The sequence below is a fragment of the Dermacentor albipictus genome, chromosome 2 (assembly GCF_038994185.2).
Source record: "Dermacentor albipictus isolate Rhodes 1998 colony chromosome 2, USDA_Dalb.pri_finalv2, whole genome shotgun sequence".
NCBI classification, from domain to species: Eukaryota; Metazoa; Arthropoda; class Arachnida; order Ixodida; family Ixodidae; genus Dermacentor; species Dermacentor albipictus.
This window is the reverse complement of record NC_091822.1, coordinates 80,361,958-80,389,626: the sequence shown is the minus strand read 5'-3', so window position 1 is coordinate 80,389,626 and position 27,669 is coordinate 80,361,958. Positions and strand designations below refer to the sequence as shown.

Below are 27,669 nucleotides of genomic sequence, written 5' to 3'. Positions count from 1 at the left end.
GCGGACCTGATATCGCCGGTTGCTGGTTCCGCTGTTTCGGTAATTTCGTCCAGTCGGAATTGAAATCTGTGTAGCTAACAGTTTCCTCTGTCAGATTTCACTCGCATAACAGAAATGCGAAACCTTCGCGTGACTGTATAAGACTTACAGATGACTCACGGACCGGCGAGAGCGGGCGGCTTGATCTCGATAACCTGACACCTTGTCACAAGCCGCCCGAAAGGGGAGATGGGAATCATCTATTGAGTCACTGCAACGCAAAGTCGACCCGCGCGACGCGAACGGGTTTCTGACTCACCCGTCTTGACCGAGCCTGCGTGCGCGCTCTGACGGTGATGCGGAGCGCGGTTTGAATTTCATTTCGAATCGCCGTCACCTGCGAGTTGCAGTGCGGCACAGCTGCGGCTTTTCTTTCCCGGCGGTCCCGGTTGTGGAGAAATATAGCTAATGCTGCCTGCTACAGCACGTATTTCAGGAAGCAGGTATCGTCATGCAAAACACTTTCAAAGTTGCAGCATATTCAAAATTGCACGCTGCTGCCTTCTCTTTCCAATGATAAACAAAAGTGTGAGATCTCACACTTCTGTAAATTTACGATGCCAGGTGTCCTTTTCTCCTTTGTAGCGCTGTCAAAAGGAGAAAGGGTGAGGGAAAAATTATCAGCGAACGGCAGGGAGGCTAACCAGGCTTTGCCCGGTTGGCTACCCTGAACTGGGGCAGGGTAAAGAACAAGCTGTAATCTTTTTAAGCGTAGATATAACCCTGACAGCTGTGGTATATCATCGTGCTTTTCGAACTGTTTGCTCAGAGTCGACGACAACTCGAAGCGAGAGTGGTACGCGAGGAATTCAATCTGCATCTGCTTTCTAACGTTTCTAATAATAGGAATTGCGTCAAGTACCTTGAGCACTATGCAATCGTGTGCGAAAGTCCGTCCAGGGCACTGTTGTCGCCGTTATCGCGCACAATTTGCTTGGAGGCGACAGGGTCACGTCTCTGTCGTAGAGCAGGCGCATTCGGTGCCTCTATAGATCACCCACTGGACCTCCACTTATATGATTACCTTGGTGATGCAGGCGGGGCTGTTTGTTTTATTTTACAGATCTGCCCTTTCGGCGTTGTCGGCGCCTGGCTGTCAAAAACTGCTCACACATATTTATTTTGCGATGCAAACGCTAGAATGACGACTAACTTTCGTTGTCACAAAGGCAGTGAGGTAAAATAGTCGCAGTTAAAATTTTGTCAAAAGACATGTCATGCGTGCATATGCAGATGTTGTGGTCAGGAAGCTGGCAGCGCTCTTTTCGGTTGATCATTCGCGTTTGGGAAAAGCTGCGTTGTACGTTTCCGCTCGACACGAAGAAGGAGACGCATTGCCGCTAATACGGCGTCGCTATCCGGAAGAGGACGGGCTCGACGTTGTCCTCCAGTGTGCTTCCTCGCTTGCCTCCACAGCGAGCACCTCGGCCAGTGTGACTTCGAGGCCTTGGACCTCTGAGAGGCCTCCTAGAAATGAACCACTTCATTCAAAAATTGGAGGACGCTTAAGCTTCGCCTTCAAGAGTAGAACGCGATAGCGTTGTCGCATCCCGTTCGCACCGCCTACTCAAACGCGCTACGCCAGCCAAACGTCGCGATCGGCAGAGATAGACGTGCCCCGATGCGCCATGAAGGCAGACGCGATCATAGGGCGAGTGGCGCGCCACGTGTCGGGGCAGCGCCGTATATTGCGAGGAGGGAGTCTTCTGTGTTTGCCGCAAGATGGCTCTGCGTGTGCGCAGAGCGCAGGAGAAATTTAGCGGAAACGTACTTCGCTACTCGTGAAACTGCTACTTCTGTAAGTTACATGGTCATAATTACTGATATACACCGCAGTATAACTTTCTACGGCACGTTTCTAAGGCAACACCGCATTCACTAGAGGCGATTTTGTCCCGTTTTTAAGGAACGAACTCGTGGCTGAGTGATAGCGTCTCCGTCTCACACTCCGGAGACCCTGGTTCGATTCCCACCAGCCCATCTTGCAAGATGTTTTTTTATTTATGAAGTGCCTTCTGGGATTTATCGCTCACGGCCAACGCCGCTGACGCCGACACCGATGCCAACGACACCGGCTTTTCTGCGACACGAGCTCCTTAACGCTAGCGCGTTAATATAGCGTTTCTCTGCTTTCTCGCAATCGGTATACGGGCCTGTCGTGCGTGTCTCGCGTGGCGGGATGGCGCGGATTTCGCGCAAGTCCGTGCGTGCCAGGTGTCGGCGTAGGCGCGGCGCTTCGGGTGGACGAGCTGTGCGCCTGTATTTGAAAAAAAAAAAGAAAACGCCTTGACACTGGATCGCGAATAATGACGAAGCCCTCGCGATTCGCTATAGTGTCCGATTTCCTAGAACTCTATCCACAGTGACCAGTTGGCTTTTGCCTCTTGAAATAGCTAGGCTCGCTGGTTGTGCGGTCGCCCATTTCCGTCCACTATCTGGCACATACTTGCTAATAGTCGCTGTTAATATACTGCGGAGATTGCGAGTAGCCCCACTTTACTTCTCCCTGCTATTCGGTCTCCTATTGACCACTTGCAGAAGTCGGAGTGCCACCTAGCGCGAAAAACGGGAAGCTTGCGCCTCGCCGCTTGGTTGGAAAACATCCCGGCTCCAGCCTTGCTTTGGTACGGCGGCATCGAGTGGCGACGTTGTTTGCAGAGCTTCTATCACGTTTTGTGAAAGCGTCAACGTTCTTTGGTAGTTGCCATATATGACCTGCCTTAAATATGATTGAAGAGGACTTCATTCTCTTGCCGTTTTTGCAAATGGGACGGACAGCTGACTTCTCAGAGCGCTGGATAATGAGCGACAATGCGTGGGGTTATCTTCATGCCAACACTTCGTGCGTTTGTCAGGCACACCGCCGGTGGGCTTTAAAAAAAGAGGGTTAAGTCAAGCACATAAAACTTAACGTAAACACCGTTTACCTTCCACTTGGCCTCATAGGAGTTACGTACACGCCATCCATGAAGTCGGGCATCTACGTGGTTACAGCATGGTTCACAAAAGCCATTGGCGACATTACCGGAGAGCACTGTGAATGTGTGGCTGGATGAGTGCTTTATGCCTGTCGCATTCCCCGAACTCTTAGTTGTTGCATGGAACAACAGATGTACACGTTCTAGCTTGCAAATTTGATATTCATCTCGTGCTGTTTCGCCAAACTGCTGTGTTGCATGCTTGTGGTTTACGAAGCCGTATCCCAAATTTCGCATGCGCTATATGTACGCGGTAGGTTATTCAGTCTGTTTTTGCGAGCGCTAAGGCCTCAAAGCTTACGCCAACCTATTTTATGTTATATTAGCTGAAATATGGGCAGCGCGTGCGTCCGCAGGCCAGTATGCTCCCACTCACTCGCGAATACTCATCAAGGCAGATAGTTTGACGAATTGGTTCGAAGTCATGTTGGAAGAGAGCGCAACACAACTGACATGTACGGAAAAAAAGAAGACGAGCACAGACTCACAAATGACATGACCTACATAGACTGGCCGCATCTGTTTGCGCCGTTCTTCACAAATCACTTAATCGTACTCGCATATACTCAGGGTCACTCAGTGACGAGCGCGAAGGAAAACTGCATTATTTATATTTTACAGCCTCAGCGAGCCCTGCCAGCACGTCGCTGGCCTTCTGTTCAGCGTTGCAGAACTGGCAGGAGATGACAAGAAAATAGAAGTCACCTGCATAAGCCACAGATCCTAGAATGCACTGTTAGCTGCCACGGCGTGCCGTCCAGGTTCGACCGATTCACCGCTGCCGTCCACAAAGTTCTCCACATTAACCTTCGCGGGCGGAAATCTGAAGAAATTACTATTACCATTTTCATAATAATGGCTCGTTTGCAGCCGAAAGCGACTCAGTTGGCCGGCATGTCACGCCCGAGCAGCGCAGTTTGCTTTCCAACCACGGAGACGGCGCTCACGAAGCACCGCCCCGCGGCCGGTTTTGGTGCATGCGCAGTCGTACTTCTGCAAGTGGTCAATTGTGCTCACATTTTTACCCTGTTAGCCCATTCCCCTGCTGGCCCATGTTCACAGCGCGTAGAATCTCGGGTTTCCTTTCTTTCTTCCTTTTTTCAGCCATACACGTAAGTCGATGGGGAGACGCAGGAAGAGCGGAGGGAAATGGAGTCGAACACGCGCGCAAAGCTGTCTTGTTTTCCTTTGGTCGTGGCGCGGTTTGTGAGTCCCCCTGTATTTCCCGGAAAAATAGGGGCGAGAGAGGAACGGGCGACGCTGGCATACCTGACAAGAAAGAGAAGGAAAGGGGAAAGAAAAAAAAGCTTCCTTCGCCAGAGATTCTATGCCAAAACGCACAGGAGCTTTTAAACCGTTAGAGCAGCAGCACCCAGCCCTTTTGTTGGGCGAGTCCGCTCGCAACTTGCGGATCCAGTTGACAAGTCATGACGAATTCTCAGATTCGCCACTTTTCCGTAGAAGCCGCATTCTTAAATGCCACTTATCGACATCTTTCGGCCGAAAGTTCCAATTCCTATACACATAAGCCGATTCGTCGTATGTTAGCGGTGCGAGAGCCGGCGTGGAAGACGACCGCCGTCCTCCTCTCGCAGCCACCACAGAGGAGGGAGTAGGGCGGCGGCAAAAGAGTTCTCGCCTGCCTGGGCCCTCCACTGCAGGGCCAGTCGCCCCAGATGTCAGTCTGTTGTTCGGCGACTTGGTTGTGCGAGAGCACGTGCACTTTGCATCTTCACCTTTGTATCGGCGGTGAATGTCCAACAACGCGCCACCAAACCTCCGACCACCGCGAAAACGAGCGAAAGAATCGAGCGAAGCCGTTATCTTCAGACGCGTATCTGCGATGCCCTTTCGGCTCCGTCACGTACGCTTTCTCCGATCGCGTGTCTTCTCGTGGCTTGTTCACGTAGTACCTTGGTAGTACATATCGGTCGCTTGTCGCTGAGCGTATACCGATAAATAGCTCTCGCCTTCTGGCGCAGCGAAACGACTTGCCTTCGCTTGAAAGGGATGGTGCGGGATAAAAGCACGAAAGCGTTAGATCAACTGCTCGTATCACATGAAGATAAAAGTTCACTCGAACGCTGTTCTCGAATGACTCTCGTCCTGTAGGTCTCACCCGAGGCACCACCGTACGGAACGCGAGTGCGTTGGCATTACGTTCGACAGTCACCCGACAGACGAACCCGAAAGACAGTCACTGTTATCACTTGAAAAACCTCTCGCAGGAATCCTTGCGCAAAGAAAACAAAATAGGCTAAGCGAGGTGGGGAGTTAATAAAACTGGTGTGTCTTGAATGTTAACATTCCCCTTTACACCATTTTTCTCTTCACAATCTGTCGTCGTGAACTTGAGGCGGCTGGACCTGTTCAGAATCTTAGTTCACAGTTTACGACGACTCATCTTGCAAGGTAGAGTTTGTTCTTTTTATTATTTGTATGTATGTATCCGTGTGTGTGTGTGTGTGTGTGTGTGTGTGTGTGTGCGCGCGCGCGCGCGCGTGTGTGTGTGTGTGTGTGTGTGTGTGTGTGTGTGTGTGTGTGTGTGTGTGTGTGTGTGTGTGTGTGTGTGTGTGTGTGTGTGTGTGTAATTTTTTCTATACCTAGAAAATTATATGATGGGCTAGATATTGTAAACAGAGCGTTATGCATAGCAGTGATGTCAAAGAAGACATATTAATATTTATTGTTTCAAGTACGGTTAACAATTTGTCGTTCTTTAAGGCTGGGATGGACAAATATTTCTGCTGATCGGCCTGCGCTTCACCGATATGTCTGCCCAACCACAGACACTGCCTGGTCAGGTATGGCAGTGAATGTGCGTCGCCTTGGTCACACGACTAGATTCATCTCATGAATCTGTTTTGCGGGAAATAAATTATCGACGGCCCATTGCCGTATGGTAATACGTACGGCAGTGCTCATGAAGAGCGTCAACATCCCTGACAGAAAAAATTATATATGTGTGTGTGTGGTCGAAAACCGAGGTATTACAAGTATTTGCGTCGCCTATAAAGATTACAACTTCTCTCTTAGACCGCACTTGAAAATCAACGCGCATTTTTATATAATTCACGGTAGTTGACGTATCGGCCAAGCCAAGCGTGGAAGCAGTGGCTTTGTGAAAGCGACGGGTAGCAAGATAACGTCGACCAAGCAGATACACAGTTTATGTGACCCCCGGTAGCAGAGCTGATCGTTCCTGCGATTTATATATTTCGTGCTTTCGAAGCAGCGACAGTGGCTGCGTTGAATATCCATAACTTTCCGTACAATTATTGAGCATCTCGTCAGCTTCTCTCTAAAGGTAGGCTAATTTAGCCAGGCACATTAATGTGATGTCGGAGCGTCTAAGTAAATACGCGTTGCTTGCGTAATAAATAACAAGACTATTTGCTCAAGCTTTGTTTAACGAGTAAATGATAAAACCCTTGGGCGAGCTCCACTGCAGAGGCTTCACAAGATGGTTAGAATTTTGCACTTTGCGTTGTTTGTCGAAATTGCGTTGTTCAACACTCGATGAATCGAAGCTGCCCAGATAGAGCGCTTGTACACTTGCTATGCTTGCATTCGATGTGAGCGGATCTTAACCACCTCCGCAGAGCATGTGCTAAAGTTTGAAGCCTCTGTGATACAGCGCGGGAAATTCGAGAACCAAATCATGCAACCAGACAGTGTGCCTGTTTTTACAGCTTAATGATGCAGCGAAATCATCAGAAGCGCACGCCTCGAGCTTCTCGATTTGGAAGGAGCACTGGAGACAAGTTTAGTTTATATCTTCCGTTTCGTTTGCTCGACGCAGGCGACGGAAGTGACGTAATGGGATGAAAACTGAAGTTATAGTCTCTTTGTGTTACGCAGCACATAGTGCACCGCGCATAAGAATGCTGGACGTTCATGTTTCACAGCTCGTCGGAAAAAGCGTCGCTTATATTGAATGGCTCCCTGTGTCACTGTACGAAAAGATTACTATGACTGCGCGCATGTTGAACGCTGTCTGCACATCTCGAGGTAATTATCTTACGGCGTCCAAGAGCCTCAGCGCGCTCTTCGTTTTATCTTGCAGCGTCGCTAAATGAGCCCGTAGGTTCAGTTCCGACAATTATATCGCGATCAGCGTATCTGCTCTCGCTCGGCCCGCACTAACGAGCCTCCGTTGCCGAGCGACATGCTACCGCCGGGTGGATGCTTCACGGAACGGCTTCACGGCACAGCTTACGCATCATGGGGCACGAGCGAACTTTACAGTAAACGCTGTAAAGAACGGCGGGTTGCACAACAAGACTGCCACCTTGCCACCTGATTACGACAAGGGGTGCAAGACGCGCACCTGCACCTCTCCGTGCTGCAGCTGCGAGGCGTTCAAAGAAGCGACCTTTGCGCTGGAACCCGCCGCCTTCCTCCAGCCCCTTCGACATGGTGACGGGACGAATTCGGTGTGTGGACAATGATTCCAGAGTTCCTCAACGCGGGGCTGATTTGACACGCCTGGAGAAGCTACCGCGGGAAGACTTATTTTTGTGCTTCTCAAGGTTTGGAGTGGCTCGGAACAATGAGCGACGCGCGATCGACAACGTCGATTTTCCGGAACGGCACCACCTTCAACACCGTCGCTTGGGCTTCGGAATGTGTGTGCCTTTGTGTCTGTAAACTGGTCTTCAGAGCAGCTGCGAGTTGGTGATGTGTAAACGAACAGCCGCCGCGTCGTGGACGGGCGGATCGAGTGTATAAAAACTGTGGTTGTGCGATTGTTGGAAGCACTTCTCTTGAGCAGTCATGTTAGACTGGTTCACTTCTCTCATGCAGTCCTGTTGGACTAATACTATTTTTCTCAAACAGTCATGTTAGACTGAGTTAATTTTTCTGTAAATAAACCCCTTTTTCCTCGTTCTCGATGAGAAGCAGTTCTTCACTTCATCAACGATCTCAGCGTAAATAAGTTGGACGACGGCATGGGCCAGCTACCTTTGAATTCATGCCGTACTCCAATCTTGGCAAAGGACCACGGACGAAGGGATTGAGCCCCCAATCCTGACAACTGGCTGACAGCGGTGAGATGGACTTTGCGACATGGTGCTGTATCTGCGGTGAGTGCTTGGTTTTTGCTTTGACTCTCTAGGCTTCATTTTGTGGTTGTTCTGTTTAGAACAGTAGGGAAGCTAGATTGTTGTGTGTTAGCTAGGTTGTGTTTTCCTAGCTAGATTTAGAGAGCAGAATCAAGGCAGTAAAGCAGCAGTCATGGAGTTAAGGACATTGCTGAGAGACGAGTTGTTGATTGTTGGTGAGGAACTGGGCCTAAATGTACGCAAGGAAATGCTCAAATCGGAATTATTGGAGCTAATTTCCAATCAGGCCAGTGAGCAAGATATTGAAATGGGATTGGAACTTCTCAAAAAGAGAGAGAAACGGGAAAAAGAAAGAGAAGAACGGGACAGAGAAAAACGAGAGAGAGAGGAACGGGATAGAGAGAGAGAGGAACGCGATAAAGATCGCGAGATAACAAAAATGCAACTTGAACTTGAAAACAGACGTTTGGAGTTGTCTCAAGGAAGTGAAGGAGCTCTGGGTCGATCAAGTGAGGCAGAATCGTACCGCATGGACAGGCTATTAAAGCCATATGAGGTCGGGACCGACATAGGCTTGTTCCTAAGCAATTTTGAAAGGACTTGCGAAAAGATGAACTTCGGTCCGAGTACATGGCCACAGCGGTTGCTGTCTATGTTGCCGTGTGAGGCGGCGGAAGTAATCGCCAGATTGAGTGTGCAGGATGCATATGATTATGCGAAAGTTAAGGCTAGTCTCCTGAAGAAATACCGCCTTTCAGCCGAAGCTTTTCGGCAAAGGTTTAGGAGCACAGGCAAGAAAGATAGCGAGGGCTATCCGGAGTTTGCATATAGCTTAAAGGCCAACCTAGTCGAGTGGCTTAAAAGCGCGGAAGCGTACGACAGCAGAGACATGATCATTGAATGCATGTGTCTAGAGCAGTTTTACAAAACCATTCCCCAAGCTGTGAAACTGTGGGTGCAAGATAGAGGTAATGTAAACACTGTGGAAAGGGCGGCTGAATTAGCCGAAGAGTACGCAACCCGTAGAAAGTTGAACGCCGAGGAGGGAAACTGGGACGGTCGAAATGGACCGCGGAAGCCATTTCCGTTCAAAAAGGGTGCGCAAGCTAGACGATCCGAGCCTGTAGACATGGCGGAAAAGCCCGCAGAAAAGAGCGAGGAGAAAGTTAACGGAGAAACCGCACAAAAAGAACAGAAAAGAAAATTCGAATCTGTCAGACCAATTCGCTGTTACAAATGCCACAAACTGGGACATATAGCTGTAAACTGCGAGAAGCCAAGCGTAGTTTTTTCCTACGTGGAGGAAAAGGATGAGAATATGGAACTTTTAAGTCCATATCTCCACGACCTGCAAGTTAATGGAAAACCATGCCGAGTGCTAAGAGACAGTGCCGCCACGCTGGACATTGTCCATCCGTCTTACGTGATGGTAGAGGACTTCACCGGAGAAGTAGCATGGATAAAACAGGTTGTAGAAGAACACAGCGTATGTCTGCCCATGGCCAAAGTCAAAATCAGTGGACCATTCGGGGAGCTAGAGACTGAGGCTGCAGTTTCCAAATTTTTGTCACTGCAGTATCCCTACATCTTTTCGAATCGTTCGAATCAGTTACTGCGTGACAGAGGGCTCAAACTGGGAGAGGGCATAGTACAGGCATTGACCCGAGGCCAAGCTCGTAAGATCGCGGCGCTTTCGGCTGAAAATGCTCAAGCTCCTCCAGCTGAAGCAGAAAAGGGGATAGCTTCAATACCCGAATCCGAGCTAGGCCCGACGGACAAAAGAACAGTTGAGGAGAGCCTGCCAGTTGACCAGCTCAATGAGAGCGTAGCACTAGAGTGTCAGAGTTCTAGCCTGCAGGAAGAGCATGCAGACGCGCTCCCAAGCGAGACAGGGTCGTTATTATCACCGGCCTCAAAGAACTTTGATCAACTCTTACGCGTGGATAGAGAGTCACTGGCAGCTGAGCAAAAGAATGATGAGAGCTTAGCTAAATTACGTGACACAGCTAAAGAAGGCATTGCTAGGCGCAACGTAACGATACATGAGAGAGGAGGATTGTTGTATCGGCATTACAGAGATCGAAAGGGTAAGATTTTAGATCAGTTAGTCATACCTACTAAGTATAGGGAGGACCTTTTGAGTCTTTGTCATGGAAATGGGTGGTCCGGCCACCTAGGCATAAACAAATCAAAGGAAAGATTGCTTATGGAATACTACTGGCCTGGCTGTTTCAAAGATGTAGAAAACTTTGTAAGATCATGCGACGCCTGCCAGCGTTCTGGTAAACCAGGAGAGACTTGGAAAGCTCCACTGAAGGTAGTGCCCTTAATAACAGAGCCTTTCAGACGACTTGTAATAGACACGGTAGGGCCTCTTCCAAAAACAAAATCAGGCTACAGGTACTTGTTTACCATGCTGTGTCCGGCCACCAAGTTTCCAGAAGCAATCCCTTTGAAAGAGCTCAGCTCCACTGAAGTAGTAGACGCGCTTTTGACAGTGTTTGCACGAGTTGGGTTTCCAGCCGAAATTCAGGCAGATCAAGGGTCAGTATTCACGAGCGCACTGACTTCCACATTCCTGCAAAAGTGCGGGGTAAAGTTAATACACAGTTCTGTCTATCACCCTCAGTCAAACAGTGTAGAGAGGTGGCATTCGGTGCTTAAGCGAGTTTTGCGTGCGCTCTGTTACGAGCACAAGGAGGACTGGGAGAACTGTCTGCCGGCAACTTCGTTTGCTTTGCGAACGGTTCCACATGAGGCGACAGGGTTCTCACCAGCAGAACTAGTGTATGGGAGGACACTCCGTTCTCCACTGAGAATGTTAAGAGAGATGTGGGAGGAAAGAGGGGAGAGTCCAACCGTGGTTGAATACGTGCTGAATTTACTGGAACGGCTAAGCGCAAACCAAGAACTAGTCGGAAAGAACATGGAAATAGCTCAAAGGAACGCCAAATTCTATTACGACAGGAATGCGAGGCTTCGTACGTTTAAAGTTCACTTAACGATGAAAGTGGAAAAGTGTAGGTTTGGTTGTTCGCAGGTTACTTATCTGGGCCATGTTGTCGGTCAGGACATGAGACGGCCGGCTGAGCTGAAAATAGCTACGATTGGAGATTTTTCTCAGCCGCGCACGAAAACGGACGTTCGTTCATTTTTGGGACTTGTGGGGTACTATCAACGGTACATTCCGAATTACTCGCAATTGGCAAGTCCATTAACAGACGCCCTCCGAAAGGGAGCTCCGAGTAACGTACACTGGGATAAGGACAAAGAGAACGCTTTCCAAAGTTTGAAAACGCTATTGGTTTCTCGCCCTGTGCTTCGCGCGCCAGACTACACTAAGGAATTCATAGTTCAATGCGACGCAAGCGACAGAGGTATGGGCGTGGTACTTAGTCAAGTCGGCGACGATAACGAGGAGCATCCTATCCTCTACGCCAGCCGTAAACTAAATGTAAGAGAGGAAGCCTACAGCGCTTCAGAGAAGGAATGCGCTTGTTTGGTTTGGGCCGCCCAGAAGTTGTCGTGTTATTTGTACGGAGCGAAGTTCATCTTCGAGACCGACCACTGTCCTCTGACGTGGCTCAATCAAATGTCACACAAAAACGGCCGCTTGCTCCGATGGAGTCTCACTCTCCAAGAGTACAACTTCTCCGTTAGATATAAGAAGGGAAAGTTGCATAGCAATGCGGATGGTTTGAGCAGGCTAATTTGAATTCTGCGTTTGGGGGTCCCGCCTAAATTTTAGGGTTACTAGTGTTAATTTTATTAAGCGAAGAAGATCCCCTCTCGTTTAGCAGGATTCCCTCCATGATTGCTGAATTTGTCAGCAGGATTTTGCTTCAGAAATTGGCATAGTGAAATGCAGCATTTTTTTGTTTCTGCACTTATGTTGTTGTTGTTTTTTTTGAAGCCTAGCGAGTCTAAAGTGAGAGCCAATGCACGTCATCTCGGCGCAGAGCCGTGTTGTGGGGTTCATTTTGCAGTTGCCTGTCCTTGTTGGATGTTTTGGGGCGGTGACATCAATGCACAGGTGGTCGCTGCGAGCCAAGACATCAATCCCCCCCTGACAAGCAGCCATTCTCTTCCTGCCTAGCGGTTGTCAGCGCTAGACAGTCGAGACTTTTGGGGCCATGGAGGCGCTGTAAAGAACGGCGGGTTGCACAACAAGACTGCCACCTTGCCACCTGATTACGACAAGGGGTGCAAGACGCGCACCTGCACCTCTCCGTGCTGCAGCTGCGAGGCGTTCAAAGAAGCGACCTTTGCGCTGGAACCCGCCGCCTTCCTCCAGCCCCTTCGACATGGTGACGGGACGAATTCGGTGTGTGGACAATGATTCCAGAGTTCCTCAACGCGGGGCTGATTTGACACGCCTGGAGAAGCTACCGCGGGAAGACTTATTTTTGTGCTTCTCAAGGTTTGGAGTGGCTCGGAACAATGAGCGACGCGCGATCGACAACGTCGATTTTCCGGAACGGCACCACCTTCAACACCGTCGCTTGGGCTTCGGAATGTGTGTGCCTTTGTGTCTGTAAACTGGTCTTCAGAGCAGCTGCGAGTTGGTGATGTGTAAACGAACAGCCGCCGCGTCGTGGACGGGCGGATCGAGTGTATAAAAACTGTGGTTGTGCGATTGTTGGAAGCACTTCTCTTGAGCAGTCATGTTAGACTGGTTCACTTCTCTCATGCAGTCCTGTTGGACTAATACTATTTTTCTCAAACAGTCATGTTAGACTGAGTTAATTTTTCTGTAAATAAACCCCTTTTTCCTCGTTCTCGATGAGAAGCAGTTCTTCACTTCATCAACGATCTCAGCGTAAATAAGTTGGACGACGGCATGGGCCAGCTACCTTTGAATTCATGCCGTACTCCAATCTTGGCAAAGGACCACGGACGAAGGGATTGAGCCCCCAATCCTGACAACGCCAAGAGGCTCTGCTCGCAGCCTCTTCTAAAGAATTGTGTCCCTCTCCCGCTCGCTTTCCTCTCCTTTGTCTGAGGCTAACCGACGTTAAAAGGTGCGCCGGCGGTTCATAGTGTCGCCTTATTTCTCAGGAAAAAAAGAAAAAAAAATACCTGTTGTGTTTGTGCTTGAGTTTGTTGCGGCGGAAATATTGCGCAACAACTACGGCGGACGCAGTAAAGAATAGGGAGTTTTAGAACAGGTGCCCCAATATTTTGGGGCCCCAAACAGCTTTGCGGGAGTTAGCGTTGGGGCACGCAGGAGTGAAGAGTTTTAGAATAGGGCTTTGCGTTTGCGGATAGCGTCTTGGGCTGACAGCGCCACTACGGCGTCTAAGAAAAACGATTAAAAATAAATAAAATATTCCATTTTGTGATATGAATAGTAATTTTGACTTGCGTGTATTTGCGTTTAATTACAATTTAGAGGTTATTCTTCAAGCAGCAAACAATTAGTTGGGCTTAGTTTTGAGCAACAAAACCAACTTTACGTGCCTTCACCAGCCAAGCTTAGCCGTACGTGTTAGGCCTACGAGCCATAAAATCCACACTCGAATTCGGAATCAGCGGCGTCTAATGAATCAATCTTCATAACATACTCTAGTTGAGAGAAAGCGATAACTGCAGTCACTTCTCCTAGCTTGCGAACTTCACGCGTTACCGCGAATCGAACCCAGTTTGTTGCTAGGTCAGAGCCGTCGCTTCGATGGGTGCCGCCATGTTTGTTGACGCAAAGCTTTTGGGAACGCTATTTGAGCTCCCGCTAAATCGGTGAAATAGCGTTCCCAACGCAAAACCCAAACACAGTTTGCGTCTGGCGCATGCGCAGTGGCTTCGACGCTATATCTTTGGGGCCCCAAAACGTTTGGGGCCCCTATTCTAAAACTCTCTAATATTGGAGAAAAACTTGCCCTGTGCGTCATTGTGTCGCAACGTGCTAACTCATGACTCGTTAATCAATCACTCACTGAGCAGCATGAGACTTGTGATCGTCCTGAGCGTCTCTCTCTCTTTATATATATAAATATATATATATATATATATATATATATATATATATATATATATATATATATATATATATATATATATATATATATATATATATGTGTGTGTGTGTGTGTGTGTGTGTGTGTGTGTGTGTGTGTGTGTGTGTGTGTGTGTGTGTGTGTGTGTGTGTGTTGCGTCTTTTTCGTGGTGGTTTTGTCAAACCTCCGCTACATAGGCCCGATGTTTCGAGCTATGAGTTTTAGCGAGGGCGTTTCTGTAAAACCTTATTAAAGCGAAGCCTTATTTGCCTACTTTGCCTGGTTTGGCGTGGCTGCCTGACTCCTGGGTGCCGTAGGGCCGGTCGCTAACTCGGTCGGCTGATGTATTTGTGGATATGTACAGGGTGTCCCAACTATCATGCACTAATATTTAAAGATATGCAAATGCCACGTAGCTGGACAGAATCAAGGTAATAGCGTTTGCCGTCGCTTGGAGATACTTTATTTCTTGCATTCCGCCTAACTACATAATTAGTCTTAATTAATCAGCCTCTGATATAACTAGAATAAAAGTGTCAATGGCAAAATTGTGCAGCTAAATTTAAAACTCCAGATACAGCTTTCCTTTGCTCAATACGTGCTACATAAAAGTGACTTTCCGAGCGTGAAAGAAGCCCGCGAATATACGCCGAGTGCCTCGAGCAGCCGGTCGCGCGGCAACGGCGGCACTTTCGTACAAGGGTAGCGCGCGCTTTTGTTGTGCCCTTCGACATCGCCTGAGTAAGCCCGAAGTCCTTTGGTGCCAGTGCCGTGGCGCCCTCGCTCAGGATGCCCGCGAAGCTCGAGGTCCCGTTCGACGTCGTCGTCCTCTTCCGAAAGGTTGCCGCCACTGCAGCAGCGCACGCCCTCCCGTCGGCTCGCTCCCTCTGGCGTTGCGGCGGGGCAAGAGGAGGCGGAGGAGGAAAACCTGTCGCCCGTTGTCCGCCGACTCTCGACTTGGGGCGCGCTCAGTCAGCAGTCGAGCGCCTGCGTCCGCGTGGTGCGTTGAACCGCGCGTTGGCCTAGGCGGCGCAAGTGCGGAAGCCAGCGGCACGGCCAGGCCTTCTCTGGGCTCTCGCCGCCCCGCGATGTAAACAAGGGCCGCGTTGTTGTCGCGCGCCTCGCGTCACACGAGCGTGCTCGCCCCGAACGTCGGAGCTCACCGCGGGAACTGCCGACGCCGCTCTGCTCGTCCCTTGCTCGAGACGAACGCCTGAACTCTGTCGAGAGGTCTCGGATATCACCTCGAGTCTACCGTTTTGTTGGTGCACGCCGACGTTGTGTGGCCACAGAGGAGGGAGTGACCGGTGCGACGGGACTGGACTCCGCGTCCCGAGAAACGTGGACCGGTCGGAGCGGATCTGAACGTGGCAGTGGGTTTGCCATTGCACTCGACCGTCGCGTGTGTACGCTGTTTGGTGAAAGTGGTGGCCAGCTTCCTTTGGGCTTATTTCTCGCTTGCCTCGAAGTGTGACGCAGCAACTGCGGATACCTTGAGGGGACGTATCTTCCCCCTCTTCTGCTGTGGTCGCTGCCTTTGGGGAGACGCTGAAAACAGTGGATTCCTGCGTCCCTCACGCTTGGAATAACACGGGACAGTGTTCCCGCTGATTTCGAACGAGTGTTGTGGTGTGTATGCCGCCGAAGGCGTACGCCTTACGACCGCCTTTCGTCGGAGATCATCGCCGGAGATACCCGCACCTCTATCGCTGGACCCGCGCCCACCGTCCCGTCGTCGTCTCCGCTGTGCCGTGTCGCCCCCGCTGGTGTCCGTCGGTATAGTGGCGGTGCGCGTCGCGGAGTCGTGGTCGTCCTCGCCGGCAGGCCCTCGCGGCTGGCGTGCCCTGGGTCGCGGTGCGTGCAGCGCCCCGGGCCGGGCGCGTGAGACCCGCGGAGGTGGAGGCTCGATGGCGCCCATGCCGCCTCTGAGCGGCCTGCCGGCAGGCGACCCCGCCGGCGGGCAACTCCACCGCCGCGGTGGCTCGCCGCCGGCGCCTTCGGCTGCCCCGGCAGCCGCGCCGAGCTCGTCGTCGGGCTCGTCGCTCCTGCTCCGGGGAGTGCTCACCGCCTCGTCGGCCGGCCGCTACTTCGCCTGGCATCCCAACAACGCGACGGTGAGTTTCCGTTTTTCGAGCGGAGTCTGCACTGGCGGTTAACCTTCGCCGAATCTCCGGCGAAGGTGGTCCTACAGAGAATCACGGAGAAAAATACTCGGAGGAAATCGTCACGTCTTTAATACTCCTCAAAGTGACACATCTGCGTTTACGTAGATGTTGTGCGCTCGGCAACCTGCGCACAACCTTTTCCCAGAACTAACCTCGAAGAAGAAAGCGTACTAGTGGCCGCTGTCGGGCTGCCCTTTACGCCTTTGTAGCTGTAATCGGGCGAAAGGGCACGTTGCGCAGCCTGGCATTCGAAGTGACGGGATGAAGTCTGTTGCATTCGCATCGCCGTGCCATTTGTACTGCGGTGTCGCGCTCTTAATCTGGAATTAATGATGTCGAGAAGTATGCTGTTAGCGATAAAAGAAAGTTTCGGACGAAGGTTTGCCACATCCTCGGTGCGTCAGCAGCGTTTGCGCTTGGCATACGCACAACTGCGACGTCCACATAGCCTGCCAGCCGTCGATATGGCATTCACATCGAAGCTGCGTTCTGATGCGGCTCAGTCGAAAGAGGAAAATTGCCGTTTTGGAAAGCGAGAGCGTTTATGGCAATTTGTTTTCTCCCTCCCTTCCTCCCTCCCTCTTTCTTTTCTTTTTTTTTTTTGAAGTTCGCGTAACTTGGTCGCCGACGCACGTAAATAAAAGACTAGCTCGCTTTGTTATGGATGAGAATAACGACAGCGCGCCCCTGATTCACTTATGCGGGAGAGTATCTCGCGAGGCGTGCTTCCGCAGCAGGCCGCCAGTGGTTGGTTTTCCAGCTGGCACAACAGCGGCTTTGTCTCGCTGCCGGAAGAGCGTGTCACGTGTCGCAACTTTGCCCGCTCGCGTGCGTGTGTGCTACTCCCCACCACGTGTGCGCAGCGCCGGCGGGCGCATGTCACGATGCGCGGGGTGCCGCGAGCAGCTGGAGAGAGCACCGCGCTTTAATTTTAAGCTCACTGAAGAATTGAGCCTGTTGCCATACCTGAAATTAAAAAAAAAAAGGAAATTGTAAGGTTGGGGGGATGCGTCGAGAACGTTATGGTGCTACTACAAAAGAATGTTCCACATGCCGAGAAACAAGGCGAATAGATTCGATTCGAAGTTTACAATACTCGCAGGTAGCAAGCCCAAGCTCTCGTAATCCCACCTTTTCGAACGATCTGTACAGCCGGAGGTCTAGCTAGGTCAGTATGCAGCTGCAACGATTATATTCCAGTGCCATTCCTTTTCGCATTTTGTCAGCTTTCCGAGCGGCGCTCCGCCCTCATTATCACCGGAATCCGCTCGTCGTGAATAATGGGTGACGAAGGACGCATTGAAGCGAGTAAAATGAATCCTTACCGGCCCTAGACAGATTTTAGTCCACTAGCCATCGTATTTAGAGTACGGACCGACTGTTCCGCTGTGATCGTAAGACGAATGCGTACTCCTCGCCAGTGACGCAACGGAGCTATAACAATCCCACTTCGAGGGATAGTTTGTGGGCGATGATGGTGATGATGTCTGCGGCCGCATCCCTTTGGATCGGGAGATCGACAAGCAATGCCGCATCGAAACTCGTCAATGTTAGCCACTATCATGTCTGGTCGCCGTGTTCCCGAAAGGACCGTATTCGCAGTTGGGAGGACGTTCTGACCTGTCGCCAATGTAGCTCCGTCCGGTCTCCTGTTGGCCTATCCTCGACCTCGTTCATGTTTTCCGCTTGCCTCTTTCGTCTGTCTTCGAAGGGCTTTGTTTTCATTTATTGTGTATTTGGGCAGGGAGCTTTGGGCGCGTTGATACTTCAGTATGTTTGAGGTATTAAAGGACTCGGTATTGTTTTAATGCGACAGTAGGTAAAAACCTGCGAATCGAGTTTGCTGTATCCTACTGTGTCAGACCTTTCATTTCAGTCGCGTCGCCTTCTCAGCTTCACCCTCAACACATGTTGAAGAAGAAACATAACTTTGCCCACCACCGCGTTCGCTGGTTATCGATCAATGCGCCAAGGTGAGAGACGGAGGCGCTATAACGAATTTCGCGCTTAAAGATTTCTTATTAGTTTTGTGCGCACTTATTTTGGAAGCCACAAAGGTTAACAGTGTATGGCACATTAATACGATATTGAACTTTGTTTTAAAAAAAAATATGTAGTAGTTTCTGTTGATTTCTCTGGAAGTCTGCTGCTGTCACAGTGACTGTACATGTTTCAGAGCCATATGAATCGCCGAAGTGCGCCAATTTTGTTTCTTAATTTTGGAACGACGCTATTCGATACAGTCTTTGCCTACGTAAAGACGCGAAGAAGACAACGTAATTAATTTGCGGATACTTCCTCCGCCGCAATCCGTCTTCATGAGTAGGCACTCAAGAACTCCTAAACATAAAACGAGAGAGAGAGAAAGGAGGGGGGAGAGAGGGAGGAGAAACACCCTTGGAACGCCATCTTGCGGATTCCTTGCGTACACCGCGCACCTGTGACGAAAACTCCCGCACTCTACACCCTTGAGGCAACTCTGCAACACCTGTTTCTGACTTCCAGCCGTCACCGCAGACTCATTCTTTCCATTACATCCTTACCCTCGTACAAGTGCAGTCTAACGACAGTACAGGGCAGTCCCCGTGCTGCAGTATCCCCTGGCATGTCAAAGCCAACTCTTGCAGTGCTTCTCGAACGCACGGCATGGTGTTATCGTTCCATCCTCGCTCAAAATTTTCGCTGTAGAAAGCGGCACACCCCTTCGGGGGAAAAAAAGAATGAAGTTACTGGAACATGCCAATGCAAAAGACGAGTGCGGGTCGGAATCATCCTGCAGTAGCCTCGCTGCACGGCGGGGCCGGCAGTGGGCCGCTGGTTGATATACCCCGCACGCGCCGCCCTCCCTCCTCCTCTTCCCTGTCGCGTCCCCGCAGCCGAGGCGGCGGCTGACCGAGAGAGACGCACTGGCGGCCGAGATATCGGGTGGCATCGATATCGCCTTTCCTGCGGCAGCGCGCGGCGAAGCGCGTCCGCTGCGGATCGGCGCCGCTGTCGGCGTGGTTTCCGATCGCCTTCACCTTGTGTGCGTGTCCCGCGAGCGAGTTCCTCTCTGTCTGCTGCGTGTCTTTCTCTTCCCTAGGTCCAGCCGCAGCTCCGGTTGCGCTGAATGTACGCGGGGACGCTGCAATGTACGACGGGAGCTTCTCTCACTTGTTCCTTTAGTTTATGTAATTTTGATCTTCACAAATTTCTCGACGAAAATGAAGGCTAAACTCTTTCTTTCTTTTTAATTTCGCGCAGAGGAGTTCAGGCAGTACGTCAGTGTGATGTCACGTTTAAGTGCTACCTCCTGCTTGAGCCATTTTTGTTTAAAAAACTCGGTTGCCTTCCACTCTGTGAAGAAGGATGACCAGCGAAGCTGTGCATCTGGGCCCCTAAATAGCGAATGCACCTACCCCGTGGCTCGGCCCGGCATTGCACTATCTTCGGCATCGGCCCACGTACGGCAAGTTTTGCGTCTACGCATGGACACGATCTTGGGGAAACTTGCCCTTGACAGCTTCGCTGTAATACTGGTGAGGTCTTCCTGTTTCTTACGTTAATTAATGAATTTGTTAATGAGTACGACGAATGCGAGAGCACTGCTAAGATCGCGTTCGCGCGGTAGCGCCGAGGGGCGCCAACGAGGCAGCTGTGGAGGAAGACGACGACGCTGGAGCCAAACCTGAAGATAGTTTTGCATCTACACGTGGACACGATCCTGGGGGAACTAGCCCTTAATTAACAGCTTCGCTGTAAAAAGCTCTCGAGATTTGCTGAGTACGGGCTTAAAATGCAATATAACGTTCATTTACCGATGAGCAATCAACTATAGACCCTACTAGGCGCTGTCAAAATCTATGATGCCCTGGTGAGATGGTGCCGGATGTTCAAAGCGCCGTCGCCATCCGTCTTTCGGGGTTTGTTATTTGTTTTCGTTTCTTTTTTTTTTCCTTGCAAGGTAACACGGTAAAACGTGAACATTCCGGGGCTATAGGTAGTGTCCAAATCGACGGCTAAAGTGACGGTTGCCATTGGAGAAACAGAAACGGATCTCGAAGGTTCTGCTGTTGCTGACTGCACGCGCCAGAAATTATTTCGGAGCCGGATACATGTCATGACCGCCACGTTTTAAACACAACGTCTTGCAGAAACGTAATTTATTATTATTGAATAATTCGTATATAGTGTCCCTTGGATGAGAACTCTGCAAGCCTCGTCGAATAAAGCAAACATGAAACATGAAGGCGCTGCTTGATAGCGATGTATTGGCCGTCTTCGAGCTCTCCTTGGCATTTCCATCTGCTGCCGATATTTTATCTTTCCTGATTCGCACGTATCTTGCCAGTGGACCAGCCGATCATATCGCAATGGTGAATACTGCGTGACAGGCTTCACCGAAGGAGTTTGAACGCGTTCTAGACGGGTGACCTTTGCTTGCTTGCACTGGGCGGTCATGATCGGCGCTTGACTGTTATAACATGCAATCTTAGCCGCAGCGCTGCTCAGCAGTCGCTGCGGTGCGGGAGCTCGCGGCAAAATAATTTGCAACCATCCACCCCGGCTTTTTTCGTATCGCGGTCGTAGGTTTCGTGTTTGCGTAACACTCCCATCGGTCGGTCATTGGAGTCAGATTTGCTGAAGAGGCGCAGCGCTCCGAGACGCTCGTGTACGCGGTTAGTTATGTTTACTGACACACGGAAGCCGTTCCTTAAAAAGAAATGGAGACACGACTGTTTTCATCTCTGCAAAGTGTTGTTGGCGTCTACAACATTTACTGGTTCGAGCTCTTTCAGCTCCGAGACGATCACCGGCGGCGTGTCTGCCGGGCCGGTGGCGACCGGAGAACGGACGCAGCGAACGCTGGCAGTCCGTCTCTTTAACACTCGAAGCGGTTTCAAAAGGCTTTTTCCTATTCCGCGAGCCAATAAGAGGAAAAGTTCTCGCCAACTCGAATAGGGTGCCCGCTTGGTCCAATCGGCGCACTGATCGGAATGCGCCGCGGTCCGCCTCAAAGGATCTCCGGTTCTTTTCTTCCGTGTACGACGGCGCCTTGCAGCCGGGCATTCAGCACTTGATAAGCTGGAGAAAGGATGCATCGTCCACACGCAGAGAATAACTGGTGATGCGGTGCCTCCAGGTCCGTTTTGAGGGAGTCCGCCCGCAAGTGACACACGTCGGGTGTTTGTAGTTTTCCGCCGCGATCACTGTGGTTGCGTGCAGCGACCGGGAAGGTTATGCATAGGCATAACTTGAGAGAGAAAAAAACGTGAGGCGACGCCCCTTTTGCCACCTATTTTATAGCTGAACATCATCATCAGTACATTATACCACCGTCGACGGTGGCTCAACGGCCGTGTAGCTTTGTATCCCCGGCCTCATTCTGACGGAGGCTTAATGCGAAAACGCCCGTCTCCCGAGTGTTAGGTGCACTTCAAAGAACTGCGCGGAGTCGAAAAGAGTAGGTTAAATAACAATGGGGTTTTACGTGCGAAAACCACGATCTGATTATGAGGCACACGTCGTAGTGGGGGACTCCGGAAAAGTTTGAACTACCTCGGGTTCTTTAACATGTACCAAAGTCTGTGTATATAAACGTATGTTTTCGCATTTGTGAGGCTGCCGTGGTGAAGATGAAACTAATATCTGGCCACCCTCCCTAACCATCCGCCATGTAGCCAAGGTTATCGGTTGCACGGAACAATTGTCCTTTTAACTGTAGACTGATAACAGGTATAATGTAGTATCTGTTACCGTCACTCTGTATTTATATAAAAAAAGAAAATTATATTTCCTTGACTGGTAGTGATCGGTAGTACGGAACAGTTGTGCTTATAAAAATAGAACGATGATAATGGATCAGTCTATATCTTTAGGGATACTCTTCCGTTCCACCGATCACCAAGAGTTATCCGTCGTCGTCGGTATGCCGCCACTGCCATTGTGTCGCCGCCGACGTTGCGTACACTCGGGCGAGTGCAGATGATTGATTGCAGGAATTTCGAAGAAAGGAGCGGGAGGAGCAGCTGCAGTCACAGTGAGTTCAGAGCCAGTGGAATAGCTGAAATCTACAGGTTTTCTTCTTCTCTCTCTCCCTCTCACCTGGCGTTGTATGTCAAAAGCAGGAAAGCTGCGCGCCGGCAGTGTACTACCTTGCCGCGAGTTTCTTCTCTCAGCGTCCCGTAGGAACCACGCGAGACTTTTGCTTCTTCCTTCGCGGTGCAGCGAAACACTGTTGCACTGAGGCGCCTCCAGTGAAGGAAGCGGACGCAGAAGGAATAGCAAGAAGAACCTTCCGCGCTCGATTCTGCACTCACTCGCGTGCCGCTCTCGGCAGCCCGCACAAAAGCGAAAGTTCTTTTCTCGGCGAGTGCCGGGATGCGAGAGCGCGTTGAGATCGGGCGATGAAGACGCAGCTGCCGCCGGCCTGCCACAAAAGGGAAAACGCGAATGGAGAGGCCGGAACGAAGGCCAAGGGGAAAAAAAAAAAAAAAACTCCAGAGGAAGTAGAAGAAGAATCTGATGGCAGCGGCCGGAGACGAGAGACCGCGCCGACCTTGGGGAGGCTCGCGTATGGCGCTTCCTTCTGGCGGCTACCGACTCGCACCGCGTGTCTCTGTGGCGACTGCCAGGTCTTCACAGCTCTTTCGCCTCCTCGCTGCTCTGCGTTACCGCACGAGATCGTTATCGTCTCCCACTCTCTCTCTCGTGCGACGCTAGCATAGCATGACGCGTCGGGAATAGATGGCAAGGACGGTCGTTGAGGCCCACACCGGGGACGGCACCGCGTCACTCTACGCATTTGCGCTTTCTGCCTCCGTGCCGCGTCGCTTTCGACACCCCCACCTGGTCTCGTCTCCCCGTTTCCCTCGGAGGAGAAGAACATCAAATTGTCGTTTGGAAAGTGGAGCGCTTTCTTCGGAGCCAGGGGCAGCAGTAGCGTCCCATCAAAGCGCTTTCCCGCTCAGGCGCGTACACGCACCTCGTCTCTATAAAATAAGCACTACGCCTCGGCTGTTCCGTCGAGGGAACGGGGCGTATTCCGCAGTCGGGGAGACACCGTCTCTGTCCCCTCCCGCTGACAGCTTCTCTGCGTGTGCCCTACCCTCTATCTCGACCATTACCCCCCTCTCTCCTTCATTTTGCGCTTTCACTTAAGGAGGAGAGAGACAATCGCGCAATGGACGACAGGCGAGTACTAAAAGAGTCTATACTATAGCACTAGATGAGGCTACCGGGGTGAGAATGGCCGTGTCAGCTCTCAGAGCATGCACGCCTTGCAGCGAACTGCTTTTACCATTGCATGTGTGTGACCCCGCCTTCGCATATTCCGTCACTTTGGGAGAGGAAAAGACACGGCTTTGCCATTGTCGCAGAGCGCGGAAGCGCTCAGATGGATCGGCCTTTCGGGATTGCAGGCCATTGCTCTTTGATGGAGTTACTTCTTTTGTGTCTGGGTACTTTTATGTCACTTATGCTCGTGGGATCGTCTTTGTTGTTTTAATATCATCTCTGTATTTTTTTTAACGGTAACTTGTCTATGGTAGGCTGATGTATCGATCGTGTGCGAGGTACAGCGCACGTTGTAAAATTCATTTAATTTAGCATGTGGTTTGCAACCTGCACGAGAAAGTGCCTCAACTGCCTCGAACCTTAGAGGCACGTACGGAAGCCGTTCTGTGCTAGGACGTCGTTCGTTTCGTCGTGCACGGTCCCGTTGTAAGCGACAGCCCGGTTCTGTCTTCGTTGTAGGTTAGTTCGGCGAGCTTGCACTAAAGGCAGAACAGTCTGCCGCGTCGAGACCGGATTGGGTTTTCACACGTGTTCGACTGAATTTCATCACGACGAGGTTTCCCGTACCCTGTCGCCGTCGCTTATCAAAGCAATGAGTCCCGTGATACTGATGATGAGAAAAGTGCTTTTAATTGCGGTTCATGCGGAGGAATATTAGGTTCGAGGAAACAGGTGGGACGTTTCCACAGCCGCCGTGCGAGCTGCTCGTCCCGCGCTTGCCCGCCCCGTATTAGCCGCGACGCAGCGGCAGCCGCGGGCGACCGGTCACGCAGTGCGATGTTCCTTCTGCCCCGTTCACACTGAGACATTCGGCGTCTGGAGCGGCGCCCAGTTCGGCGGAACCCAGTTCGGCGGCGGCGAGATCCGCCGGAATAGCCCCTTCCGCGCCGATCGCTCCCGTACCGATTTTTGCGGCAGCTGCCGCCGGATTGCCTCGCCGCCGCGCGGCGCTGACCAATCGGGGAGCGCGAAACAGAACTTCCAAAGATGGCGGCCGTGTCTCACATCATGTCGCAGTCGTCGCAGTCATCAAAGTCCGCCACGACATCCACATCCGAAATGCTGATCTAACTGGTGCGCAACCACCCAGTCCTCTACGATAAGCGCCACTTGAAGCACAAAGACAACGTGCAGAAGGACGACTTGTGGCACAACATCGGTCGCGAGATTGGTGGGCGAACCCACCAACGCCGCTGCCGCCGTCTCTTCGGCGAATGCTTCTGCGCGTCATGCATCGCCAGAAAGGTGCTTGCCAACAGGCCGAGCAGTACTGCCTCTTCTTGCTCGGGGTTCATCATTGTCTTTCCAAGAAATGGTGGAGACGCGCAACATAAACACACGAACTCGACGCGAGCGGAGACAACTCGCGAACATCCGGGACATCCCGCGCTTGATTGGAGGTTAGCATTTTATGGGGCAGATGGCGCTGTATGTCTTTCCGGCGGCGCGGTCCGCAAGCAGTGTGAACTACGCGATTTTCGGCGGCAGGAGAATTCCATTCGCTGTAGACGCCGGATTCCTCAGTGTGAACGTACCATTCGTCTGACTTTCGCGATAGCCATCGCGTCGGACCCTCCATTATCGCTCTTTTGTCGCGCCGAGTGGCCCCTTGCACGCGGTGGTGCGGAAGCACACGCCCTATCTGTCCGCGTTTGTTCGCCGGCGGGACAGCGTTATAACAGCGCGAGAGGCGGGGGGGAGACCATCGGGTAATAGTTATCTCGCCGCGGGTAACAATGGGGCGCGCCGCGCTGGTAATACGCGCGCAGAGGAAGATGGGGGCGCCCATTGTCCGCTCCGCCGTGCAGTCCCGGTGAGACTGGTTGAACCAGCCCGACCCGTGCGCGCTTTCGCAGTCCACTTTTCTCTCCAAGGTCGCATCGAATTGGAGCCCCGGCCGCTCCTTGTTATGCGTCGCGCTTTCGAGCAGAGGCAGTGCACCGAGGATGCGGGCGCCGTGCGCGCGTCGCTCCGACGCATGTCTTGTGCGCAGCGAGCGATTGCTGGGCCGAGAAGAAAAGAATGAGAAGCGGGATTATTCGAAGGCCGGCGGTGCGCTTGCCTGTCTCGGGTTTCGTTTTCTCTTTCTTGACTCGCTGTATGTAAGGTTCGGGGAAAGAAAAGAACAGGAAGAGAAAAATGCGGCACGTCTGGTTCCTTTGCACCTCCGAATGCGGCAGAACTGCCTCCGCCGTCCACAGTGAGCGTGTTCGCGTAGAAACGAAAAATGGATTTATGTATTTATTGTTAAAAGGGCACGAAGTTGGAGCAGTCGGTGACTTTTCATTTCATTGTATAGAACGAAAAAAAAGAATGGGAAATAAAAGCGGTCAAAGAGACCGAAACGACTAGTACTCGTGTTTATCGCGGGACAATCCTCCAGAAAAGAATTTCTCGTCAACCGACCAACGAGACCTGCTGCTTGCTTTGGGGCACCGGATAAAGAAATCGCCAGCCGAAGCGACTGTAGTCCCCGTCGGGGTCTCTCTTCCTTTTATAGATGCGTGTGGAAGCCGTCCACCTGTCGCGAGTCCAGTCCTCTGCTTACTGCCCTTCTACATTTCGTGGCGACCCTGTCCGTTCGGAGACGCGTGGTAGTCCACGCGAATCCACCCGTCCCTCACTCTGGCTGCTCCTTGCGCTCCACGTAGGACACGTTTTGGGTGCTACGACACAAACCTCCCTTACCGGAAGTCGCGGACCACAAGGCTGGCGATATACGAATGAAAGAGCCACGGGAAGTAAAAGTTACCAGACCGAATTCACGTAGCTTCTTCGCCTTCGTAAGAGCCGTTTGCCGGCGGCCTTCGCTTATACGCCTGATATCGCGGTTTTCTGTCCACCGCTTTTATAGGAACATTTCTAGCGTGAATTTAAATTTTTTCGTGAATACCCTCCCCGTTCGTTCAGTCCTCAGCCTGTAGTGCGGAGTGGTCCGTCTCCACGGATACTTTTGGCGAATTCGGCGTGCGATGACAAATAACACTTGACGCTCTCGCACTACTAACGCCTGCCAACCACGGTGTAGCTGCGGCTCGCCGGCCGCTCAGGTTTGTGTGGAAACTCGCAGCGTGCGCTTGTATGTCGTCAGCTGGCGGGAAGAGAAGGGAGGAGGAGGGGGAGTGCATCCGTGCTCTGCCGCGCGCGTTTTGTGCCTGTCCGAAGCGCTGCCGCGACCTCGACCGCGTTCTTTTGGCGCCGGGCACCGTGCGCGGCCTTGCGCTCGCAGGTTGCAAGCGCACGCCGGACACGCCGCGCGGACACTTGGCGCTTTCCGCTTCCTCGCCGCGAAAACGGCGGCCGCAGTGATCGTTCGGCGCGTCCGTCCCCGTCTTGTCGCCTTTTGTTCTCGCGTCGCGACTCTTTTGTCTCTCCGGGGTGACCATGTCGAGGTGCGAGACTCCCGCCTAATTGTTGCCCCGAGGAGTATACGTGGGACGCGCATAGCCAGCCTCGCGTTCTCGTCCAATGAGCCCGGCGGCTGGACGAGCTTCGCCTTTCTTCGCCGTGTGACGCGTTACGTTGCACCGGCACTGTGTCATGGTCGTACGCGCGCTAATCGCCGTTGGCGCGTGATCTCGGGGCCTCCGAAGCAGTTTGGATTGCTGACTACCGCTCGTCCCATCAACATGTAATGGGCCCTAAGCGTTCCGCTCTCGTCTGTCGGAGCCTGCCATCACCGTGTGAGCGGCGCGCGCTCTCATAACTTAGTCGTCTCGCAATTGCGCCGACCTGTCAGACAGCGGGCTCCGCCGCCGCACTCCCGTAGATCAGGAGGTGCCACGTATGGTACTTTGCTCCCCGCAAGAGACGCTTGAGTAAACACGAGGAAAGACTCATCGCACCGATGCCCTGCCATGGTTCGGTTCCTGGGACTGTAAGAAAAGACCCTGGGGCAAGCACAGGGGTTCAGGCGAGACGGGAGAGCGAACTGGCGGAAGTCGAGACGAGAGAAGAGCCGGAGGCGAGCCGAACGAGAGAAACGGCACGGAGAGACGAACGAGAGACGCGGCCGAAGGTGGCAGCGACGGCAACACGCTTCACGCCGACGCTCTGCAGATAATAAACAGTTTTTACTAAAGCAAGTATCCAGCCTTTTTCATTGCTGTCAACCGTGAAAGTAACTTCTGAGGCAGGCCATTGTAACCAGACG

At 51.8% G+C, this 27,669-nt stretch overlaps 1 protein-coding gene across 2 annotated transcripts in view; it reads left to right on the top strand.

Moving 5' to 3' along the window:
- Nucleotides 1–27,669, top strand: part of ssh (Protein phosphatase Slingshot) — a 420,346-nt gene that overhangs the window by 45,392 nt on the left and 347,285 nt on the right. The window contains exon 1 of one of the 2 annotated variants that reach the window (XM_065424412.2): nt 15,059–16,190. The exons of the other annotated variant lie outside the window; for it this stretch is intronic. Coding sequence (XP_065280484.1) covers nt 15,984–16,190 — 207 coding nt within the window. The 5' untranslated portion in view covers nt 15,059–15,983. Of the gene's footprint in view, nt 1–15,058; nt 16,191–27,669 lie in introns of those variants that run through there. 2 annotated transcript variants of the gene reach the window in all.